The sequence below is a fragment of the Schistosoma mansoni genome, chromosome 1 (assembly GCF_000237925.1).
Source record: "Schistosoma mansoni strain Puerto Rico chromosome 1, complete genome".
NCBI lineage: Eukaryota > Metazoa > Platyhelminthes > Trematoda > Strigeidida > Schistosomatidae > Schistosoma > Schistosoma mansoni.
In genome coordinates this window covers 32,881,900-32,902,586 of record NC_031495.1, presented here as the reverse complement: position 1 = coordinate 32,902,586, position 20,687 = coordinate 32,881,900, and the positions used below count along the sequence as shown (strand labels likewise).

The 20,687-nt window shown below is 39.3% G+C and overlaps 1 protein-coding gene across 1 annotated transcript; it reads right to left on the bottom strand.

Moving 5' to 3' along the window:
- Window positions 1-1,940: 1,940 nt before the first annotated feature.
- Smp_093440 (putative 40s ribosomal protein S5) lies at window positions 1,941-2,796 on the bottom strand. Its single transcript, XM_018794115.1, has 4 exons — window positions 2,666-2,796; window positions 2,421-2,630; window positions 2,081-2,308; window positions 1,941-2,042 (listed from the first exon to the last, which is right to left on the bottom strand). The coding sequence occupies exons 1-4, from the start codon at window positions 2,741-2,743 to the stop codon at window positions 1,974-1,976; spliced, it is 585 nt and encodes a 194-aa protein (XP_018648560.1). The 5' UTR covers window positions 2,744-2,796; the 3' UTR covers window positions 1,941-1,973.
- Window positions 2,797-20,687: the final 17,891 nt, after the last annotated feature.

Below are 20,687 nucleotides of genomic sequence, written 5' to 3'. Positions count from 1 at the left end.
ATTGATTGTTCAACATTATACATTTCTCTGATACTTTTGATTATTACTTTGAAGAATCCCAGAAAATTTTGCTGGATGATTATTTAAAACGTATTTTACACCTATAATGTCTCCACTCTCGATGCAGTAAGATTTAGTTCGAACGTGATGTCAATATAATACGATGCGAGTTCTTTGAGTAATATGCTTTTTAGTTACATCGAAAGAAAAATTGTGAGAGGTAGATTAAAAAAGATTTTATTATTAGGAGATCCTATGGAGCAAGGAGCCTTGATCTCAAACTCATTAGTGAAACCCATCAAAGATGGTCCCACCACTTATACATTCTTCAAACCTAGAAAGTAATCACTCCAATTCTCGTATCATCTTAATAAGCATATACGGTTTGAATAGAAAGATGACCTGTATCCAGAACCTTGAACGGATAAACTGTTCTGCGAGGATACATGATCAATAAGACGAACAACAAATATATCAACTGTTTCAGGAAATTATTACTCTCAAGAGTTTGTAATCAGGAAAAAAACGATCGTTCGCATACTTTAACGTAGATACCAACAAAGAACATTTACTGAAATGATTCATTTATAGTCAGTGCATCCAAAAGACAACGGTCTTGAAAATGCCTGTAACCGTTTTTTGACGTCGGCCAACCGAACTAAGTTAATTAGAATTCGGAACGTGTGTCTAACTAATCGTGGATATGTTTAGCCTAACTAACGAATCAACCTAAAGAAGCATGAGAAGAAATTGATTGCAAAACACAACGGTGAACTTGACTCCAATAAGCTTCTTTAGAAGCTGTCATTAAAGAATATGTGGCATAACTCTAACCTATTTACCGGGTGCTGCATATGTACTGTAAAATGGGACAAATCAGGACCCATATGTCGACTCAGTCAAACGACTAATCTAATTTATTCTATACCATTTTAAGCTTATTCATGTACTAAATACTTGAAAAATCACAGCGGCCTTTGTATATTTTCTCGCTGAGAAGCAAGTACCAGTATCGGAAGATCACGACGGGACAAGTGGCACAAAATTCACTACTTCTAGAAGTTGCATTCGTATCATAAACTAAAGGTGTGACTTGGTCTTCTTGCACGAACTTATGCAAAACAACAGTAAAAATGGATAAACTCGTAAGCAATGAAATATCAAAGGCCGACTACCTTCGGTAGTAGGAACTAACATATAACGGTTTTGACACCAATAAGAAAATTTGGCGACAAATAGGGTCTGTTTAGATTCATGACTGCTACTCGAACTATTTTACAAAAGTAATGGGGCATCACTTACTTGATTACGGACAGACAATTCCAGAAATCGACTAGTGATTAGAAATGAAATAACCAAGGACGTGGATCGCAATACTCGAAGAGGACATATGTTCTAGACTAAATGATATCTGCAACCTAAAATTAATGCAGTTCCGCTCGATAAAGGATTTCGAACATGAGTGTAGAATCGAATAATTGATAGATTTTAAAAAGACCAAAACCTTTAGTCGGTTTTCTATTGAGATAAAAGTAATTTGACCGATACCACGATTATTTAAAAGATAACCTGAGCCCATATACTCGTACAATGTTGATTAGCCGGGAGTTGATCGACTTTAAATAACTGAAGGAACTTGTTTAGTGACAACAATCGGATAACTCGTATACATATTTACAGTCGGTCATATCGAATACAGGATTCATAAAAAGTTCAGAAACCTAGCTGTATCCGTTTGTTTTACAGACTATGCTCTCTAGTGACGACTGTTTCAACGCATCCTTACACCGTCTACTATCGATGCTACTTCACAAGGTGAAAACAATAGCAAAACAAGTATTTCTAACATTCTGAAACAAATGGTGATATAGGTCCCGCATGCAACACGCTCTATAAGCCCAAAGGATTCCAATAAACTGACGAATGGTAAAAGAAACAAACAAAAGTCCGAATCTTTTATTTAAAGATGTATATTACCGGTTAGATTTTGCAACACGTTCCAACTCGTCCTTCTTTTTGATTGCATAGGAATTCGAACTACCCTAAAAATAATGCATGAAAACATCAATATTATTCATACTTTAGCGGCATTGAGAAGTTCATCGGCTAAGCATTCTGATATGGTCTTAACATTTCTGAAGGCTGCTTCTCGAGCTCCAGTACACAAAAGATAAATCGCCTGGTTTACTCTGCGTAGAGGAGAGACATCAACTGCCTGACGTCGGACAGTACCACCACGACCAATACGAGTTGAATCTTCTCGTGCACCACTGTTAAGCACGGCATTGACAAGCACATGGATTGGGTTCTAAAATAAACATGGCTAAGTCTAGAGATTTCAGGAATTTCTTAAAATCGTATGGATCATACGAACGAGACAAACTCATCATAATAGACGCTTAAACACGTATAAATCTTACCTCACCAGAGAGCAAGTGTATAATTTCGAATGTATGTTTTAGAATGTTCATCGCCTTGACCTTTTTTCCATTATTACGACCATGCATCATAAGTGAACAGCACATGCGCTCTACCAAAGGGCATAGTGCTTTACGAAAGCGCTTAACTTGATAGCGACCAGCAGTATGTGGGACGATTGGGTTTCCTTTTCGCTTGATATTAATGTAGTCCTAGGACATGAACCATTGTCATAAAAGTATCGTACAGTTAAACTGAGATCATGTACATTCAGATCATCTGCACTCCACTTCCCGAAGAGCTTGATTTCCTGCTCGGAATCCATGAAGCCAAACACGCCTATTACCAACCAACTGAGCGCCTCACAACATCGAATATGTATTCAAACAAGCAACTGAATTTTTGCGGAAATCCGAAATCGCTTAAATTATTGAATAATTTAGACTAGGTAAAATCAAACTTTGCCTGTCAATTTTATGTACACTTAAGGCTTATTCAATTGTTTGTTACATACGTTTGTGATTGAGGCTGTTGCAAGAATATCAAACGCTTTCAGTTTCTAGTAATAAGATATCAAGTCTCTTGACTAGTTTTATTCCTCGTAGGTTGTGTTACAGTGGAGATGCAGTTTCTCCTTGAAAAAGTCTACTTACGGAACTGATAACCTTTGTTCATGTAGCGTGTTCCAATTGTAGGGCCATTGAAATGTCACTGAGCCCTAGACATATCGTCGCAATCTTCTCTGTACTCATTCTTGCCTCTATATTTACATGGTAACGTCCTTAGTGTTTTACGGTCCTCAAAGCAGGCATAGTACTTCGATATGTCGAAGGGGTAATCCAAGATAGATGCTGACCTCGAGGTGTGACTTCGTAGTAAGCTGGTTTGTCACACCGTTTCCGTCTAACTCGAGTAGGCCCTCCAATCGTCCGGCATAGATTATCTAAGTTATTGATATACACTGACATTGACCACTCGATGAGAAAAACGTAATCTCATCCTGAGTTTACCTGACCGCGGATTTCGAACCTTCTCATGGTTACATCATAAATGACTGGTTATGATTGGACCAAAAGTATTCAAAATATTAACACTCAAATCTTCACTTAAGATAAGAAATGCCAATATCAAGTCAACCAGTGTTCTACGACTGAGCGAAAGGTTTGAAACGTCTTTATTTTACACTGTGGGAAAGTTTGGAAAAACCTGTTGTTAATGTGGTTCCCACACTCTGAACACACCAGGACGCTTAAGCATCCTTTTCAGGAAATAGACTAGCTGCTTGGATGCGCTATTCTATATGAGGTCAATCATAAGTGATTATAAAACCACAAACACGTCCTCTTCAAAGCATTTTGGTGCTCGACAAAGTGGCCATAAATTTCGGAAATCTTTGGGAGCTGCTTCACGGGATTCTTATTCTTTTGCAAGTTATACCACAATTATGCTTGTAGGTCCTTTTCCCTACACCAGTAGAAGCATTGTACCACCGGAAGTACTGTGGTGACTAGTGATGCATCCAATGTGCACTAGTTCACTCTTCGTAAAATTAATCTCCAAACTCCAACGCTGGGAATATTTAACTAATTCTCCCAAACTGTCTTGGAGACCAGGCTTGTCAGCCTCATTACCTATTGTTTCCCTGAAAATGAAACCGTCCGCAAACAACGGTGTCAACGAATTAAGCGGACTTGACAATCCGTTAGTATAAAGAAGAAATAATAACGAACGTAAGATGGTGCTTTGAGCCAAACCACGTTTGGCCAGTTTATTTCGGGTGGCGCCCTGTTTGCCACCAGTTTGTCTTCGACCATGAAAGAGTTTGTTATTCACACTTACATAGTACCTGCTACCCCAAACTAAATGGCTTTTCCATAAACCCTGAGTGAAAGAACCTACCAAATACTTCGCTGAAGTCCCCTAACATCACTGGCTTTGACTGAGACTGCGCGTTTCGAACGGGAAGTTTAGTCCTAAAGTGGTTTGCATTTCTCAAACTTTTGCTGTGTTCTTACGCAACAAAAGTACCATTTCTGACCTAAAAAATTTATTCTGATTTATACGTTCGGTAGATTCCTTATTTGAGCTTCACCCAAATAAATAGTTAATTGTGGTTTTTCTTGGTTTTTTTCAGTTTTCCACGTAAAGATTAGTTTCAGTTTACCCGAACCCGTTTTTATCCATTTTTGCCCGTTTTTAGTGTACTGTATCTTTTTTTAACTATCTTAGGCTTTTGCTAGCATCTATAGAACAGTTTACATCAATATAGTCGTGAAAAATTCATGCGAACAACCTGGATGCCGTTTCGCTGTTACATCTGGCATGCAGTGCGACAACAGTAAATGTTGGTTCCATGAGGTGTGCAAATATCTCACAGCAGCTGCTTACAAGAAACTCAGTAAGTCGGATCATAAGTGGGTATGTGTCATGCGCAACACGAATGTTGTAGTTTTGCTGAGTAACATCACTGTTCTATTGATAGGTCTGCGGAATAAATTGTCAGCAAACTTTGAAAAAGACAGTCATACAATGGGTAGACAAACAAGGACGCGCAATGAAAACGGGAAGAGGGACAGCTCTGCTGTCGATAGAGCATGCATTGGCACTAGCGATGACATTCTGAAACTCAGCCCCATCATAAAGTCGACGGTAATAAACTCCCTCAGCAAACTTGGGTCCCCCCAGAACAGGATCCTTGAATGCAACGGTTGTTCCCAAAAACTCCGCAGGTGATTTGACCCACGTCAACAGAGTTAAAAAGGACCAGGCACCACCATCTAAGCGGAACATCCCAAGTATTGCACGGAAATCAACTGGTGACTTGGCCGCACAGTTTACCTCAAGAATGTCCATCCTGTCATCAAAGAGCCAAGGAATCAAAAACGCGCTTCCACCTCCAAACAACAAGGCGCTAAACCTGGACGCACCGGTAAAACTGGGGAAACAATGACGGTTCATGATGATTCTCTCATAATCATGGACCTTAAAGATAACCCTGACCTTCCCCTCGGTTTGAAGGACAAAATATGACGATATGCTCCGGAGAGAACTAAGCAAGAAGCTTGAACTTCCTGAAATAGAGCCTTTGACGGTCACATGGATCACTCAGGGAAAGGACTCTAAGCATCGAAATCACACGAGGCTACTTCATGTAACTCTCAAGAATGCTACCAACGTAGAGGATGTCCTGCTAGCTAGTCAATTACTGAAATCCGATGAAAACGTAAGAATACTGCCTGATATACAATATTCTGAGTGCAATCTCATCCAGGACATCCCTAAGGAATCTCGCGAAAAGATTTTTCGCGCAAGAAATATCATTGTGCAAGGTGAACAGGAAAACACGAACCCTACTCAAACGAACTCTGACATTAGGGAATAAAAATTCACCAAGCAATCCTTGAAGCTCAAAAACATACTGACTCAACATGTGAGGAGACCGACCAAGAAGGACGGCGATTCTAGACCCCAGATTAATGGAGATAACTGTCCCATCCTCCCATGTGGGAGCTGCAACTCTGGAAGCATTTCGTGCCAACAGACGTCGGTTGCCTACTGGAATCCACAGGCATGACGCCAGGATCAAGCACAAAGGCAATTTGGAGCTGACCATTCCACATGTGGACTGTCTTAATCATAAAAAACGTGTAAAGGACAAGGGCTATCAATGTGGAAAACATTGTATAGGTAGGCTACCTGTCCATTCACATAAAGCTCATACAGACAGACAGAAAGAAGCTCACGCGTTACAAATTGGAAGCATAAATTACTTACACATGAAAGCCGCGAGTTAATCAAATAAAATGGATGAATTATGTAAACTTAGCAAAGCTAATAATGCTCATGTGATAGGAATATCTGAAACTTGGATATCTTCTCAGTGCACGGACCAGGAGCTAGCAATACTCGGGATGTCTTTGATTCGCAACGTCAGAAAAAAAGAATCGGGGGTGGAGTCGCCTTATATATACGATCATGCCTGGAGGCACATCAAATTTACAACCAAGAGTTTATCAATCTTGATGAATCAGTATGGTGCTCGGTAAGACTGACTCACACCTCGAGGTGTCTAGTTGGGGTGATCTACAGGAAGCCCACTGCTGACATGGAGTACGACAATCGTATTCTGGAAGGATTATCCCACTCTGCGCGTCTCGGACTCACTCATATCCTGATTCTAGGGGACTTCAATTTTCCTAGAGTCAGTTTCGCGTAACACACCTATATTGGAGGTGAAAACTCTACTGATGCTCGGTTATTCAACGTCCTTGAGGATCAGGGGTTATTCGAAAATGTTAAGTCGGCAACTCGTTTGAGAAACAGTTGGACGCCGTTGCGCTTAGACTGGGTATTTACAAATGAAGAATTCCTAGTCGATAACTTCTCTATCCTGACTCCTCTGGGGCAAAGCGATCATGCCGTTATAGCTTTCAGTTCTGGTGGTAAAACTGAGCTAAGTTATCCCACCAACAACAGGCGCTGGAATTCCAAATGGTTGAATGTGTCAGCTTTACATGACTTTCCATAACAGGTGGATTGGGATGTCCACACTCAACTTGATGTGGATATTGATTGGCGAAAATGCTCTCAAAGCAGACCTCTTCGAGACAGTTTGTTAAGCTCTCAGATTTAGCCATACCTGATTAACGTAGTGTATCTGAATTTTCATGCAAGAGGGGACAATGAACTCCATCCCTATATTTAGTCCTTTTCTTATTGCACAAAAACAATCGCTTTGGTTAGGTATGACCATTGTGCTCTGACTTTCTTTCATGAGTAATGCAAGACCTAGCTGTGGGCGTTTTACATATATTCCGGATATTTTGGTGCTCACACTTAAATGGTGCATAACTCTTTGTTAAAAATGAGTACTGGAAATCTTTCTAACACCTCGGAAACTCGAATTTCCTTGTTCATCTATGGGAAGGCATACCTCAGCTTAAGTACTGACAGTGAGATAAACGGTATCGTTAAGGCTTCAAATATGGTTTTAAACATTCTCTGTTCGTCTTCGATCAACTCACATTGACTGGCTAGTTTGTTGAGAAAGCATAATCTCCGGTTACCGAAATGCTAGTGTACCAGATATTGAGACAGGTGGAGCAGATAGATGCTGTACTGAATGCTAAACCTAAGGTAAGATACAATACAGTAACTTTGCTACTGGTGAAAGAAATAGTATGTCCGTAACATCGCACCACAGATGAGAGAGGAAATGATTCGAAAGAAATGGTTTTTAGGGCCTAAAAAATGTCCCTGAGTCCTAGTCAAATCACCCAGCAGTCGAGTCACTGAATATCAAACAGTTCACTGATTTTCGTCAGGGCCAAAAACGACGAACCTGCACTAGTCAACTGCACACCATTGACTGGTCCATACGGTGGTGGTCGCACCATGTTCTTTGAACTTGCTCCTACTAATATATTTCTTCAATAACGTCGTTTGTGCCATACGGTCATCAAAGCGGCCATAGAACCCGGATGCGACGAAAGGGTAATCCACATTAAGTACTAACCGTGATTTGTGACTAGTCCTTCACACCATACCCGTCTAACTCGAGTAGGCCTCCAATCAGTCGTCACAGATCATCTGCATTGGTGATTTGCAGGGTCATATTCTGAGTAAATGTGTCGTTTATGTGATACCCTACGCACACTGAATAATACATAGCAGTAGACTGACATCAGAAGATCAAGAAATTAAGAAACACGAATGAAGCTATTATTACAGAAATAAAGACATTTCACACCTTACTGCAAGTTCTCGTCTTGAATTCTAGTGTATCTTACGTCAGATTTGGCATCAGTCTGGAAAGCGACAGTATTTTAATCATCCCTGTTTACTTAAGGCCCCATAGTTCACAAAATTGCTTGTCGTTGTCTCTATTTAAATTTTTAATGTTAAGCATCAGCCATAGACCTATTAGCACATTGTAAGTTACGTATAAATGCAATGGATTCTGATGGACATGATTTAAGTAATTTTCTTAAGGAATATTAATGGAACTAAGTTGCAACACCCAACTAATAAATTTTGCTTGCATAGAGCTCCTGATTCGCAATCCGCGTCCCCAATTGAGTCTAACTTTAGGTAGAATAAGAAATCAATCCAAAACATTTACATTTTAGCGGAGTAAGCAGCTTCACGTTATGAGAAAAGACATATTTGTGGGATAGGTCCCAAGCTAGCATTTGTTTGAGTGCTAAGGGCACGTCAGTTAAAAATGCCTATAAGAAACAGACAATTATGTATTGTAATATTAGCCTCACTTTCTTCAAACCGGATTGCGCGGTAATTCCATACAGCATACCTAGGATAGTGGCTGATATGGGTGAAAACGGCTTAAATAGGTTTACAGCTTTCACTGTGCGCCTGACTATTAAATAGAACAATTACCTTAAAATAACGTACGTACATTTAGGTGCACTGTAGTTAGTCACGAACACATATGGGTTTCTGTTGGTGATGTGTACAGTTACTGTATTTTTTAAAATGTGTTTGTAGTGTAATAACAATGATATTTAATTCCTAAACAACAATATATTATACAAGCCACGACAGTTTACAAACGTAATAAACTTGTTAAAAATGCTACAGAATGTTATGTAATAAATTACTAAACTGGGATGATATGTTATAAGACACAATGGTCATCGAAACAGGGGAGTAAATTTTCGTACATACTTACTCATGCCTGTTACCCTCGTGGAGGAACACGCCCCCAACCAGAATTCTCCATCTAACTCTTCCTGGGCAATCCTTTCCAGTTGCTATTCATCTTTTTCATGTCTGATTCTAATTCTCGGCGCAGTGTGTTCTATAACCTTCCTCTTTTCCGTTTCCCTTCACGATTCCAAATTAGCGCTTGCCTCGTGATGCAGTTTGATTATTTCCACAATACATATTGTATCCATGTCCAGCGTCTTTTCCTAATTTCTTCTTCAACTGGAGGTTGGTTTGTTCTCGTCTCCAGTAGGCTGTTGCTAATGGTATCCGACCAACGGACATTGAGTATCTCACGTAGACAATTGTCTACAAATACTCATAACTTTTTGATGATGGTTTTGGTAGTTCACCAAGTTTAGCTCCGTACAGTAGAACTAACTTTCGTATTGGAGATTTTGATTTTGATAATGGTTGACAGTTGTTTTGAGTTCCACATGTTGTTCAGTTGTAAGGATGCTGTTCTTCTTTTGCCAATCCTTGCCTTCACATCCGCACCAGATTCTACCTGTTAATCAATGATGCTATCCAGATACGTTAAGGTTTCTACATCCTTCATAGGTTCTCCATCGAATGTGGCTGAGTTTGTGTTCTCCGTATTGTTTTCGAGTATCGTGCTGATGCAGAGGCTGCTGATACACTGTTTGTCTTCACATGTATTTGTTGATGCGTATGGGATAGAAGAGCCAGGTCATCAGAGAAGTTCAGCTGCATGCAACCTGTCCATTGTATTAAGTGCTTCCTGTAGGATGCCGGGGTCTTCATAATCCAGTCATCCAACAGAAGAAAGAGGAAGGAGAATAGTCAGTCTTGTCTGACTCCGGTCCTTACTTGAGATTGGCCTGTCAGCTATACTCCATGCACAACTTTGCACTATAGTCCGTCGTGTGAATTCCATATGATATTGACGATCTCAGGTACACTATAGTGTCGTAGTAGGTTCCATAAGTTTCTCCTATCCACAATGTCAAATGCTTTCTCATAGCCAATGGATTTAATATTTAGTGACGTGTTCCATTCAATCGGTTGTACAACGATGATCTGTAGTGTCACGATTTAGTTGGGACATGATTAATCCTACGGAATCCAGCCTGCTGATTTGATGTTGGACGTCTACTGCGTCTTTCATCAGGTTCAATAACTTTCTTTCGAAAACTTTTGGTACTGACATCATTGTGATGCCTGTGTAGTTCTCACACTTGCTCCGATCATTCTTTGGTATCTTGATGAGATGTCTTTCTTTCCGGTCTGTCGGAACTTGTTCTTCCTCCGAAATCTTCCTGTATGGAAAGTGTAGCATATTTGAGTTACTTTGTAGTGAACAAGAAGACGAGTGGGGACAATTGAATATACTTGAGCGCAAAATTACAGAATATCTCACTAAAATCTGACAACCATAAAGCAAACAGATAATTTGCAAACTATCCACTGTCTCCAATTTCGTTGTTTATGCATTTTCATACCAATTGCGACCCGTTCTCGTTCTTTCCTTATCTACTACTGAAATGCATTCTGCACCTGACCATTATCATATAATACTTATGTGGATATAAGTAACCGACACCACAAATTATGTGCCTGACTTCAATGATCCAATGGGTATATTGCCAGGTCCTGCTGCTTTCCCATTCTTGATTTGTCTCATGACCATCTTGATTTCATCGATCGTTGGTGGAGTGATATCTGGAGCGTGGTTTGTGTGTTCTGTTTCGATGTCTGGTGTATTCAGTGGAGCTGGGCTGTTTAAGAGTTCCCCGAAACTTTTCAACCATTTGTTCCCCTGTCCTTGAACTTCAGTGGTTTGCCTCCTCTGTCCTTGGTCTATACCTCAGGTTTAGTGTAATTCCCTGATAGTTCCTTCGTTGCGTCATAAAGTTGTTTCATACTTTTTTCTTCCACGACTTTTTCTTCTATCATCGCTATGCTATGTCCGCTGTAGTGCTTTTTTTCACTACAGTATTGCCCCCGTGTATTCAGCCTGTCTTGACTTTCTTTGCTCGTGTTTGACTGTTTTCAATTGCAATTTTCTTGTTCTTCCTCTCTTCAATCTTATTCAGGGTTCCCATAGAGATCCATTCCTCATGATGATGCTTCTTGCAACCCATAACCTCCTGACACGTTGAAGTTAATGCTCCTTTGATCCCTTTCCAGTTGTCCTCCATCGTAGCTTCTTGTTGTTTCAGCAGATCCTGTAGAGCTTGAAACCTGTTGTTGAGAGTTATCTTGAATTTGTTGAGTTTGTCAGTATGTGGAAGGAAGGCTGTATTGAACCATTTTAATGCTGTTTCCCCAGTTGTCCAGTATTTCTTTAGCTTCAGTTTCATCTTGGCTACAACCAGGTGGTGGTGATCTGAAGCTATGTCAGCTTTTCTCCTGGTTCTCACATCTTCCATTGTCCTTCGGAATTTTTTGTTGATACAAATATGATCCATCTGGTTCTCTGTGGTGTGGTCTGGTGAGATCCATGTAGCTTTGTGTATGCGTTTGTGTGGAAATATTGTGCCGCCTATAACCAATTTGTTGAATGCACATAGATTTGCAAATCTCTCCCCATTTTCATTTCTCTCTCACTGTCCATGTCGTCCTATTATATCTTCATATACTGTGTTGTCCACTCCGACTTTAGTGTTTAGATATCCCATCAGGATGGTGAGGTTATTTCTTGGGCACTTCGCTATGAATAATAATAATGATATATTTCTGCAATAGCAGGTACACGCCATTTTTACAGGCATGGCCTACAATTTACAACATATACTGGTTCACAGTATGCATCCCAAGCAAGGTTATTTAGTAATTACAATCTATAAAAGTTGATAGCAGTTCAATCGTTTAAATATAATGTGTTTTCATAAGAATAGTTTCCAAAGTGGCATGACGTCCACTTTACATACCAGATCCAATCTCGACAAAGAGTGTATTAGGGTTTCGGTCGTGCTAAGTATTTATGTAACGCAGCTTTTTAAGTTTGTAGTTGTTATAAAGTAGGCTTGCGGAGCGCTTGGTTTGAACTATGACCTTGGGAAAGCGCGTTCGTCGAGCATGTTCCAGATGTCAGAAGTTACCTAGCTTCACCCTCAGGGCAAGATTTCTAAATTCGTACTGATTGGTTCATAGGTTCTAATAGGTTCATAGTGTCTGTACTGAAGGAAAACTTCTACAGATATAAATTACTTGGTAAAGAAATTAAACTGATATTTAGGAAAATGTAACGTAATTTTTTAATTCATACAGCTTGACTACATTATAACCCATAATAATAGCAATAATAATAATAACTGTAATAATACAAAAAAGTCCTACTCGTAAAGAGAATCAATTGCATGAAATATGAAAAAACATGATATCACCCAAACAACCAATAAAGGGGAAATAAAGGCGAACAAAGGGGAAATAAGGCGGAAAATGTATTGGAAAATAAGTCGTAAATAAAGGGGAAATGCGCCAAAATGTCTGCTTTTTCGCCTGTCTGGGGGAAATAAAGCGGAATTTCCCCTTTCTGTCGCTCTGTTTTTTAAATGTCGCTAAATTTCCGATTTTTCCCCTAAATATCCGACGAATAGCCGACTTTTCCCCTAAATATCCGACGAATAGCCGACTTTTCCCTTAGATATCCGACGAATTTCCGATTTTTCCCCTGAATACCCGACGAATAGCCGACTTTTCCCCTAAATATCCGACGAATAGCCGACTTTTCCCTTAGATATCCGACGAATTTCCGATTTTTCCCCTGAATATCCGACGAATAGCCGATTATTTGCCTAAATATCCGCTACATTGTCTACTTTTCCACTACATACACACTGATGCATTTACCGCAACCGCCTCCTGTGTTCGCTTTCATTCCCACAACACAGCACACGAATAATGTAAAGTACGTAAAATATAGTATAATTTCCAAATTTTTATTGAAAACAAAAAGTTCATCAATGTACAAAGTTATGGGCAGTTGGCAGATGGTAGAGCATCAATGCTCCTTATGTAATTGTCATTGTCACGGACCAGGCATTTCACGTATTCATTCTTTCCACCAGGCCTGTTGGACTATGGAGAGTCAAACAATTCTTATGAATTCTAAAATGTGATGAAGAAAAACGTTACTAAATCTAGGAAACTTGTTTTGCACAACAAAGTACTGGAAGCTGAACTTACGGTTATGTCCTTGAACACGGAAGACTGTTCCTATAGATAATGAAAAAACAGTAATCACTTTAAAGCCGTACATACGTGTTCTTTATTCCGTCGATGACGCTTCTGTACTTTGTCTCTCATGTCGTGGAAATAACTTTGCGTCGCCATGTCATATAGTTTCGCAAGGTCTTTCTCATTGACAGATGACGACAGGAATCGATTAGTCAGTGCACCTGAAGTTTAAAAACCTTATTCATCTTACTTCTTCTTACTTCATCTTACTTATTGATTGGAGACTAAATATAACATAACAGGAAATTAAATGAAATACAATTACATAACAGTGTGCAACAAAGGGACAATAACCAAATGATTAACACAATTAATAGACATACATTTACAGTCAACATCACGAATGGAAACCCAACTGTATGCACTGCTAACTACGGAGCATTTAAATATTCCTATATCAGTTGAAGGTAATGGATCTGTAAAGTAATTTTGTGGGTCTGTAAATTGCCTGAATTTTAATAGTCCACTATCCTGAATATCAGTAGTCAATCCCGGCTTTCCGTTTACTACTACAACGTTATCAGGCTGAAATGAATTTATTTGGCTATTCCTAAACATTATTACTTGCTTGCGTGAGTCAGCCTTACCTATCACTGGGTTATCATTAGTCGAAATGTCAACCTGGAGCCTATCGCAGAAAGAAATTTGTTCCGCATAACGCTGAGCTGCTTGCTTAGCCACGGAATACCCACTGTGTACGGATTTCTTAATTTGTCTCATATAAGACTCGAATGGAAATGCTGAGTAGCTATCTAAAGGTCCATGTGCTAGAACATCGTCCGGAAGATGCTGTAGCGAATGCACATTATAAACTATTTCCCAAAGTAATGTGTTCTTCGGGCTTCCTCTTTTCCGCTTACCTTCCGGATTCCAAATTAGGGCATGTCTCATGATGCAGTTTTGTGATTTCCTCAAAGCATGTCCTATCCACTTCCGACGTCGTTCCCCAATCTCCTTTTCAGCTGGAAGCTGGTTTGTCTTCTCCCATAAAACGATGTTGCTGATGGTATCCAGCTAGTGAATGTTGAGTATTTTGTGTCGACAACTGTTTATAAATACTCGTACCTTCTTGACGATGGATGTAGTAATTCTCCATGTTTCAGCTCCGTACAGTAGAACTAACTTTCTTGACGTTCGTATTGAAGATTCTCACTTTGAAATTAGTTGACAGTTGTTTTGACTTCCATATGTTCTTCAATTGTAGAAATGCTGCCCTTGCTTTACCAATCCTCGCCTTTACATCCGCATCAGATCCTCCTTGTTCATCAATGATGATTTCCAGGTACGCGAATGTCCTCACATCTTCCAGAGTTTCTCCATTAAGTGTGACTGGATTGGTGTTCTCCGTGTTGTATTTGTGAATCTTGCTTTTTCCTTCGTGTATGTATGTATGAACTATTTAGTTCTCTGTGGTGTGGTCTGGTGAGATCCATGTAGCTTTGTGTATGCGTTTGTGTGGAAATATTGTGCCGCCTATAACCAATTTGTTGAATGCACATAGATTTGCAAATCTCTCCCCATTTTCATTTCTCTCTCACTGTCCATGTCGTCCTATTATATCTTCATATACTGTGTTGTCCACTCCGACTTTAGTGTTTAGATATCCCATCAGGATGGTGAGGTCATTTCTTGGGCACTTCGCTATGATTGATTGAAGCCTCGAAAAGAACTGATCTTTATTGTCGTCGTTGCTATCATTGGTGGGTGCATAGCATTGGATAACATTCATTGTGATCCCTCCTTCTTTGTTTTGAATGATGCTTTAATTACCCTGGATCCGAGAGATTCGCATCCTACAAATGCATTTCGTGCTTTTCTGGACGGCATTAGAGCAACTCCGTGAGTGTGTGGAGCATTTTCCTCTTCGTGACCGGAGTGCAGCAGTACAGAGTTTTCGACAAACATACTTGTGTCAAATATAATACTAACATAGGTATATACACTTATTTTATACTTACGTACTACCTTTTTTATTAAATGCATTTCATCTACAGTATGGAAAAAAGATTCGGTTGACTTGCCTAATAATGAGTGTGAAGTTGAATTATTGTGTGGTGTATACATTTGTGATTAGGAATTTTACTATACAAGTTGACTTATTTACGATGTATGTATATATAGACTTATATAAACCAGTAGTAAGTTGATATGATCTTCGCAGCTGATTTATTTTAAGAAGTTGACATATATGTCAGCAAATAAGAATTATTTGATGATACGACCTGTTTGAAACATATTCATTATTTGTCTGATATGAATGCCATGTTTTCATTCATACACACGTTACTATTAGTATTTCATAAAGAATGCAATAGTTCTGATCAATCATTTAGGAAATATTCATTAGATATGTGATAAATCTTTTAGAATATATTTACCCTTGACTGATTATTAAATGTACTAATGAAAAATCACGATCATCAACAATTTCACTATCGAAGCTTATCCGAAAAGTTTTAATATTTAATCTGAAACGTATATAATTAGCGGGTGTTCATGACCTAGTTAATTCTGAATAAGGTATTTTTGGTATATTCACATGGATGCACGTTGGTGTTTAAAATATGATTTGTAATGTGAATGAGTCGTTTACTTTATCTGTTTATCATTAATGAATGCAATTCCAAGACAAGCAATTGTTCCTATGATTTTAACGTGGTGAACAGTTGTAGTTCAGATAGATGATCTAGACAGATTTTCGTTCTCTGACTCAACTCACAGGATAAAAAGCTTGCCAAGATATTGTAACTTAGATAACAGATTTCCTTTGACTAACTCTAGCTGTATTCACCCGTATCCTCAGTGACATGCATATAAGAAAAATATGGAGTATTATTTAAAAGGACCTCAAATCAAACACCGAATAATTCGACAGTGAGTAGCTTCGCATTACCAAAGGGGTCAGAATTTAATTCGTTTCAAAAGTGTTTTACTAGTGTTGAGTGAATTTCATGTTGACTGAGTCTGACAAAATTTGTCAGTTTTTAGAGTTAAAAAAGTCATACATGACATTCCTTGTTGCATATGTAATTCCAGAAACATTGGCTTTTATGCTTCTCATACAATCGAATTAATTTATGTTCTACAGATTACTGGTAGTGAAAATTGAACAACCAGGTTTCCTTTACTAATATTTAGTTGAGCAGATTAGATTTATTAGACGGATTTCATTAGGCTCTTATTATTATTAAGTAACGTATACTTACTAAGTATTTATGATGATCTAGTCAAAACTAATAATTTTTTCAGATTTTCTCATTCGCTAGTAAGACAGACAAAACGAGCTACATGCAGAGAATCATTCTTTCTATCCATATAGATACGTGAAGCATTTTCTACCAAGACCTAATCACCCGAAAACTCTTTGTAGAAGGTTCGTTTCGCCATTTAACTTCTGAGTTTTTAACTCCGTGAGGGCATTCTTCCACTTAATTTGATATTCAAGTGCACAAGATGGTTGGATACGGATATCTGAATAGCGAGTTTTGTATACGTTATTTAATAATACGTCTCCTTCGTCAAAATTACCGAGTACCAACTTCAAGGTCCTTCTTGGTTTGGTTTCGCTTCCAACCCACCTACCGAGTCTTATTACTCTGATGATATGTACCTGCGAAACCTTTTCAGGCAGCAAATTTCTGATGACAGATTCCACTGCCTCCAGATAGTATGCAGGCCTTTTAGCAGTTTTATTGTCTTCCGATCGGAAGACAATCGGAAATTTAGCGACATTTGAAAAACAGAGCGACAGAAAGGGGAAATTCCGCTTTATTTCCCCCAGACAGGCGAAAAAGCAGACATTTTGGCGCATTTCCCCTTTATTTACGACTTATTTTCCAATACATTTTCCGCTTTATTTCCCCTTTGTTCGCCTTTATTTCCCCTTTATTGGTTGTCTGGGGACTCCTCTGGATTCTGAGTAATTAGGCTAGGAATGGATTTGCATTCTTTAAAATTCGTATTCAAGGTTTTCGATCATGATGTCGGATCCTGCCTGTTAACTAACGGGTGCTTACCGTTGGTTTTTATTGTAAAAGAGTCGTGTGAGTCAAACGATTTACTCACAACAATGTCTGATGAGGCCAAACTTTTTTCGTCTACTATAGGGATAAATATTTTCTTGCTTTTGGACTTTGGCGGAATAATCTGCAAAGTAGAATGTAGAAAGTAGAAAGGACTTCGCAACCAAATAGGTGCTGTTTCGGCTTCCTTTCCTTCTTTTCTTTGTTTCTACGTCATCCATTCGCCACCAGTCGTAGCATCCATATGGGGACGATAACGGCCCCCTGTAAGTTCGAAACAAATTCGTGAAGCCCTTTAGTTAGAATTTGCAGGAAGAACGCTAACTTCTGCGCCAGTGTCGACGAGTTAGCGAACTTTCGTTATCACATCTGTGGCGTATAACAGACGGCTATGTTCGCCGGCTACGGTTACCGTTAACGCGTGCCGGCTGGGAAGTTTCCCGAATTGTTTTTCGTGTTATTCAATTTTGAGTTCGGGTAATTGCAGGGTTTTCTGCAATTGCTGGGAGACTTTCCATACTGGTTAGGATACCAACACCAGTCAGGGTTACCCTTCTCTTGTCGTCTGGAGACAGATCGCCTACGTGAAGTGCTTCTTTACAGGGTATGTGATCATTAGCGCTCATCACGAAATCTAAGATAACGTGTAAGTGTATGACATAATCCCTAATGTCATTCTGGGTCGTTTGGTGTTTTTCATTGACTGAACAAACGTCGGCCTTAGAGGCCTTCGTGATTTCGAGGGCGCGGCCGGCAGATGCCGTCAGCTCGTCAATGGCGTTGTTTCGAAACGAGACAAGTACTGCTTCCACCTGCTGAAAAAGTTTTAACAAGAAAATTTGTCTGAATATGCGATCTTTGGCCAGTTGCCTCTCTCATTCTTAGCAACACATCTGTTCCTGAACTATATTTCAGATCAATGTTATTAAGGATTTGATCTAACCTTAGTCGATCGGTTAGATCTCCGCGTTTTAGAGTCAACCGCTTTAGGGTTTATTAAGGTTCTGAAACATCACTAGTAAACATACTAGGTGTTACGTACCTGTTGAATTCGCACAGTCGTGCCTTTACAACCGCGAGGAATTCTGAGCGTGAATTAGTCATTCCGTGCTCACAGAAATCAGCCTCTGCGTAGCAGAACCAGGCTTCGATGTTTTCTGGCCAAAAGGACATTAGTTGAAACGAAGGTGGGGACATATTCATTAGCTTAAGTAGTTTGAGTGTCTGTTCCGTCATAGTGAAAAATCAAGTATGAGAATGAACGACGAATAAAATATCCGAAAACTCGAAAAAAATCACTATAGTTAAAATGAAGGAATGATTTATGAAATTCCAAAGGGGAACAGACTCACAGCTTGTAGGTTGGTGTACCAGACCACGTCGGGCTCACCAATAAAGATACCACAGGTATTGTAGTTTGACAACACTTTACCAGTAACACCTTCTATAATTGAATCGCGCCCACCCAGTGAAATCAAAAGTCAGAAGCGAAGAGGTTGGAAAATATATTTGATAGATTATCAATATACGGAGAAGAGAATGATCTAAACTGGCTAGTGATCTCAGGGGAAATTGAGCACGCCGTTCCAACTCGTGATCTGGTGCGGATGCATGACCAAGCGCCTTTAGCTAAGTGAGTCCATTAAAACTAATGTGGTCAGCATCCAGTGTCGAACACTTTCAGAGCTATTGATTTCGGGGATTTATTTACCGCTAGTCTCCAACCACTGGTTACGATGGTCATGTGGACATCATCCAGACAGTCAGCACATTATGACGTGGTTCAACTCAATTGTCAATGACTACACGGACTGGCATCACGTTTTGGCTTGGTCGCCTCTGGTTTTCTTTCAGCCTCTTCTTACACTAAATAACGAAGGCGGTGGCTAAGCATACATACAAACCACCTCAGTTGGTGAACATTCGCTAACACATCAACTAACTTGCCACCTTGACTTAGTACTCTGTGCGTAACCCCGACATTGTTTTCTTGATGGTCCCGAAATAAACGGGCGATCCTTCAGAGGCATCTGTGATTGAATACTAGCAGTTAAAATAGCACATTGTGTCACTGGACAAAACTAAAGAGAATTCAGCGAAAACTTTTATTTTCGACGAAATCATTTGCTTAAGCCGTACGTTCGCAATTATAGCCGTATGATAAATATGTGTCTATAGAAGGATAGAAAAGATCGCATCATAAAATGATTCAAGACTGTTATTATCAAATGAGTTTACGCAATAATCAAGGGGTAAGAGAAGAATATGAGGATGAAAATAATTTACGAGTCAGAAATATGAAAGACAAAGATGTCACAAGTATTCGGAGTCTGACAACACCTTTTATAATCGAAACGTACCAACCCAGTAGAATGAGAAACGAAGAGGTTCGAGTATCGATATATCGAGAAGTGGTTAATCTAAGCTGGCTAGCGGTCGTAGGAGATGTGAAGCACGGAGTATCCACTCGTAATCTGGTGCACACGTGTGACCGAGTGCCTAGGTGAGTCCATTAAAACTCATGTGGTCGGCATGAAATGTTGAAGACTTACAGAACTATTGATTTTGGGGATTTATTTACTACTACAAAGATAATTGTCCACTTGACAGATATGAAGAAAAATGAAAGACACAAAAGTCGTAGTAATAACCGAATAATAATCATGAAAAACTGTTAAAGGATAATAATAACTGATTATAGTTTGAAATTACAAAACACTGGTTTTTAAAAATCCCCAAAAGATGACTAAAGCATATTACAAAAGATGATTAGGGCCAGGAAGTATGAGAGGTTGGACATATCGTATTTGCACGCAGAGTTCCGGCTTGAGTTAGTGGAGGGCCAATACCTCAGTAGTGCCTAAGTTTTTGATTCGACCTCCCTTCGATCCAATTCCTTTGATTATGTAGATTATTTTAAACGACTCCTCTGGAGCATTTAGTCAACTCTGGACACATCATGTCCATCACATTGTAATATTCAAAGCGCTTTCATTCATTTCCTCCTTGATGTGGTGAGTGAGCGCTGCAAATTAGGGTGTAACTCTAATCGACGGTCAAATTTCATCATCCGGCATTTTGAGCTGTGCTGTATGGAATGTTCATGGCAGTTAACTACAGCCTGAATGAATGGGTTGAACATTTCTAGAAAGAAGCAGAATCCACGAAAATCGAGCAGTCCTTCTTTTGCGAAGTAGCTACATTTTTGACAAGAATTTATCAAATAGCTGTCGTACGTAACCTCTACATTTTCCTAATCGTAAGCTCTCATTTCTACTCAGTAATTGCTTTCATTTCATTTTCCGCTCGTAAATTAGTATA

What these genes read in the sequence shown, in the direction of transcription:
- Smp_093440 (XM_018794115.1), bottom strand. Translation starts at nt 2,743, where the DNA reads ATGGATTCCGAGCAGGAAATCAAGCTCTTCGGGAAGTGGAGTGCAGAT. An exon ending in TACATGATCTCAGTTTAACT is followed by an intron (nt 2,631 to 2,665) that starts GTACGATACTTT and finishes TTCATGTCCTAG; the next exon opens with GACTACATTAATATCAAGCG. An exon ending in TACACTTGCTCTCTGGTGAG is followed by an intron (nt 2,309 to 2,420) that starts GTAAGATTTATA and finishes TGTTTATTTTAG; the next exon opens with AACCCAATCCATGTGCTTGT.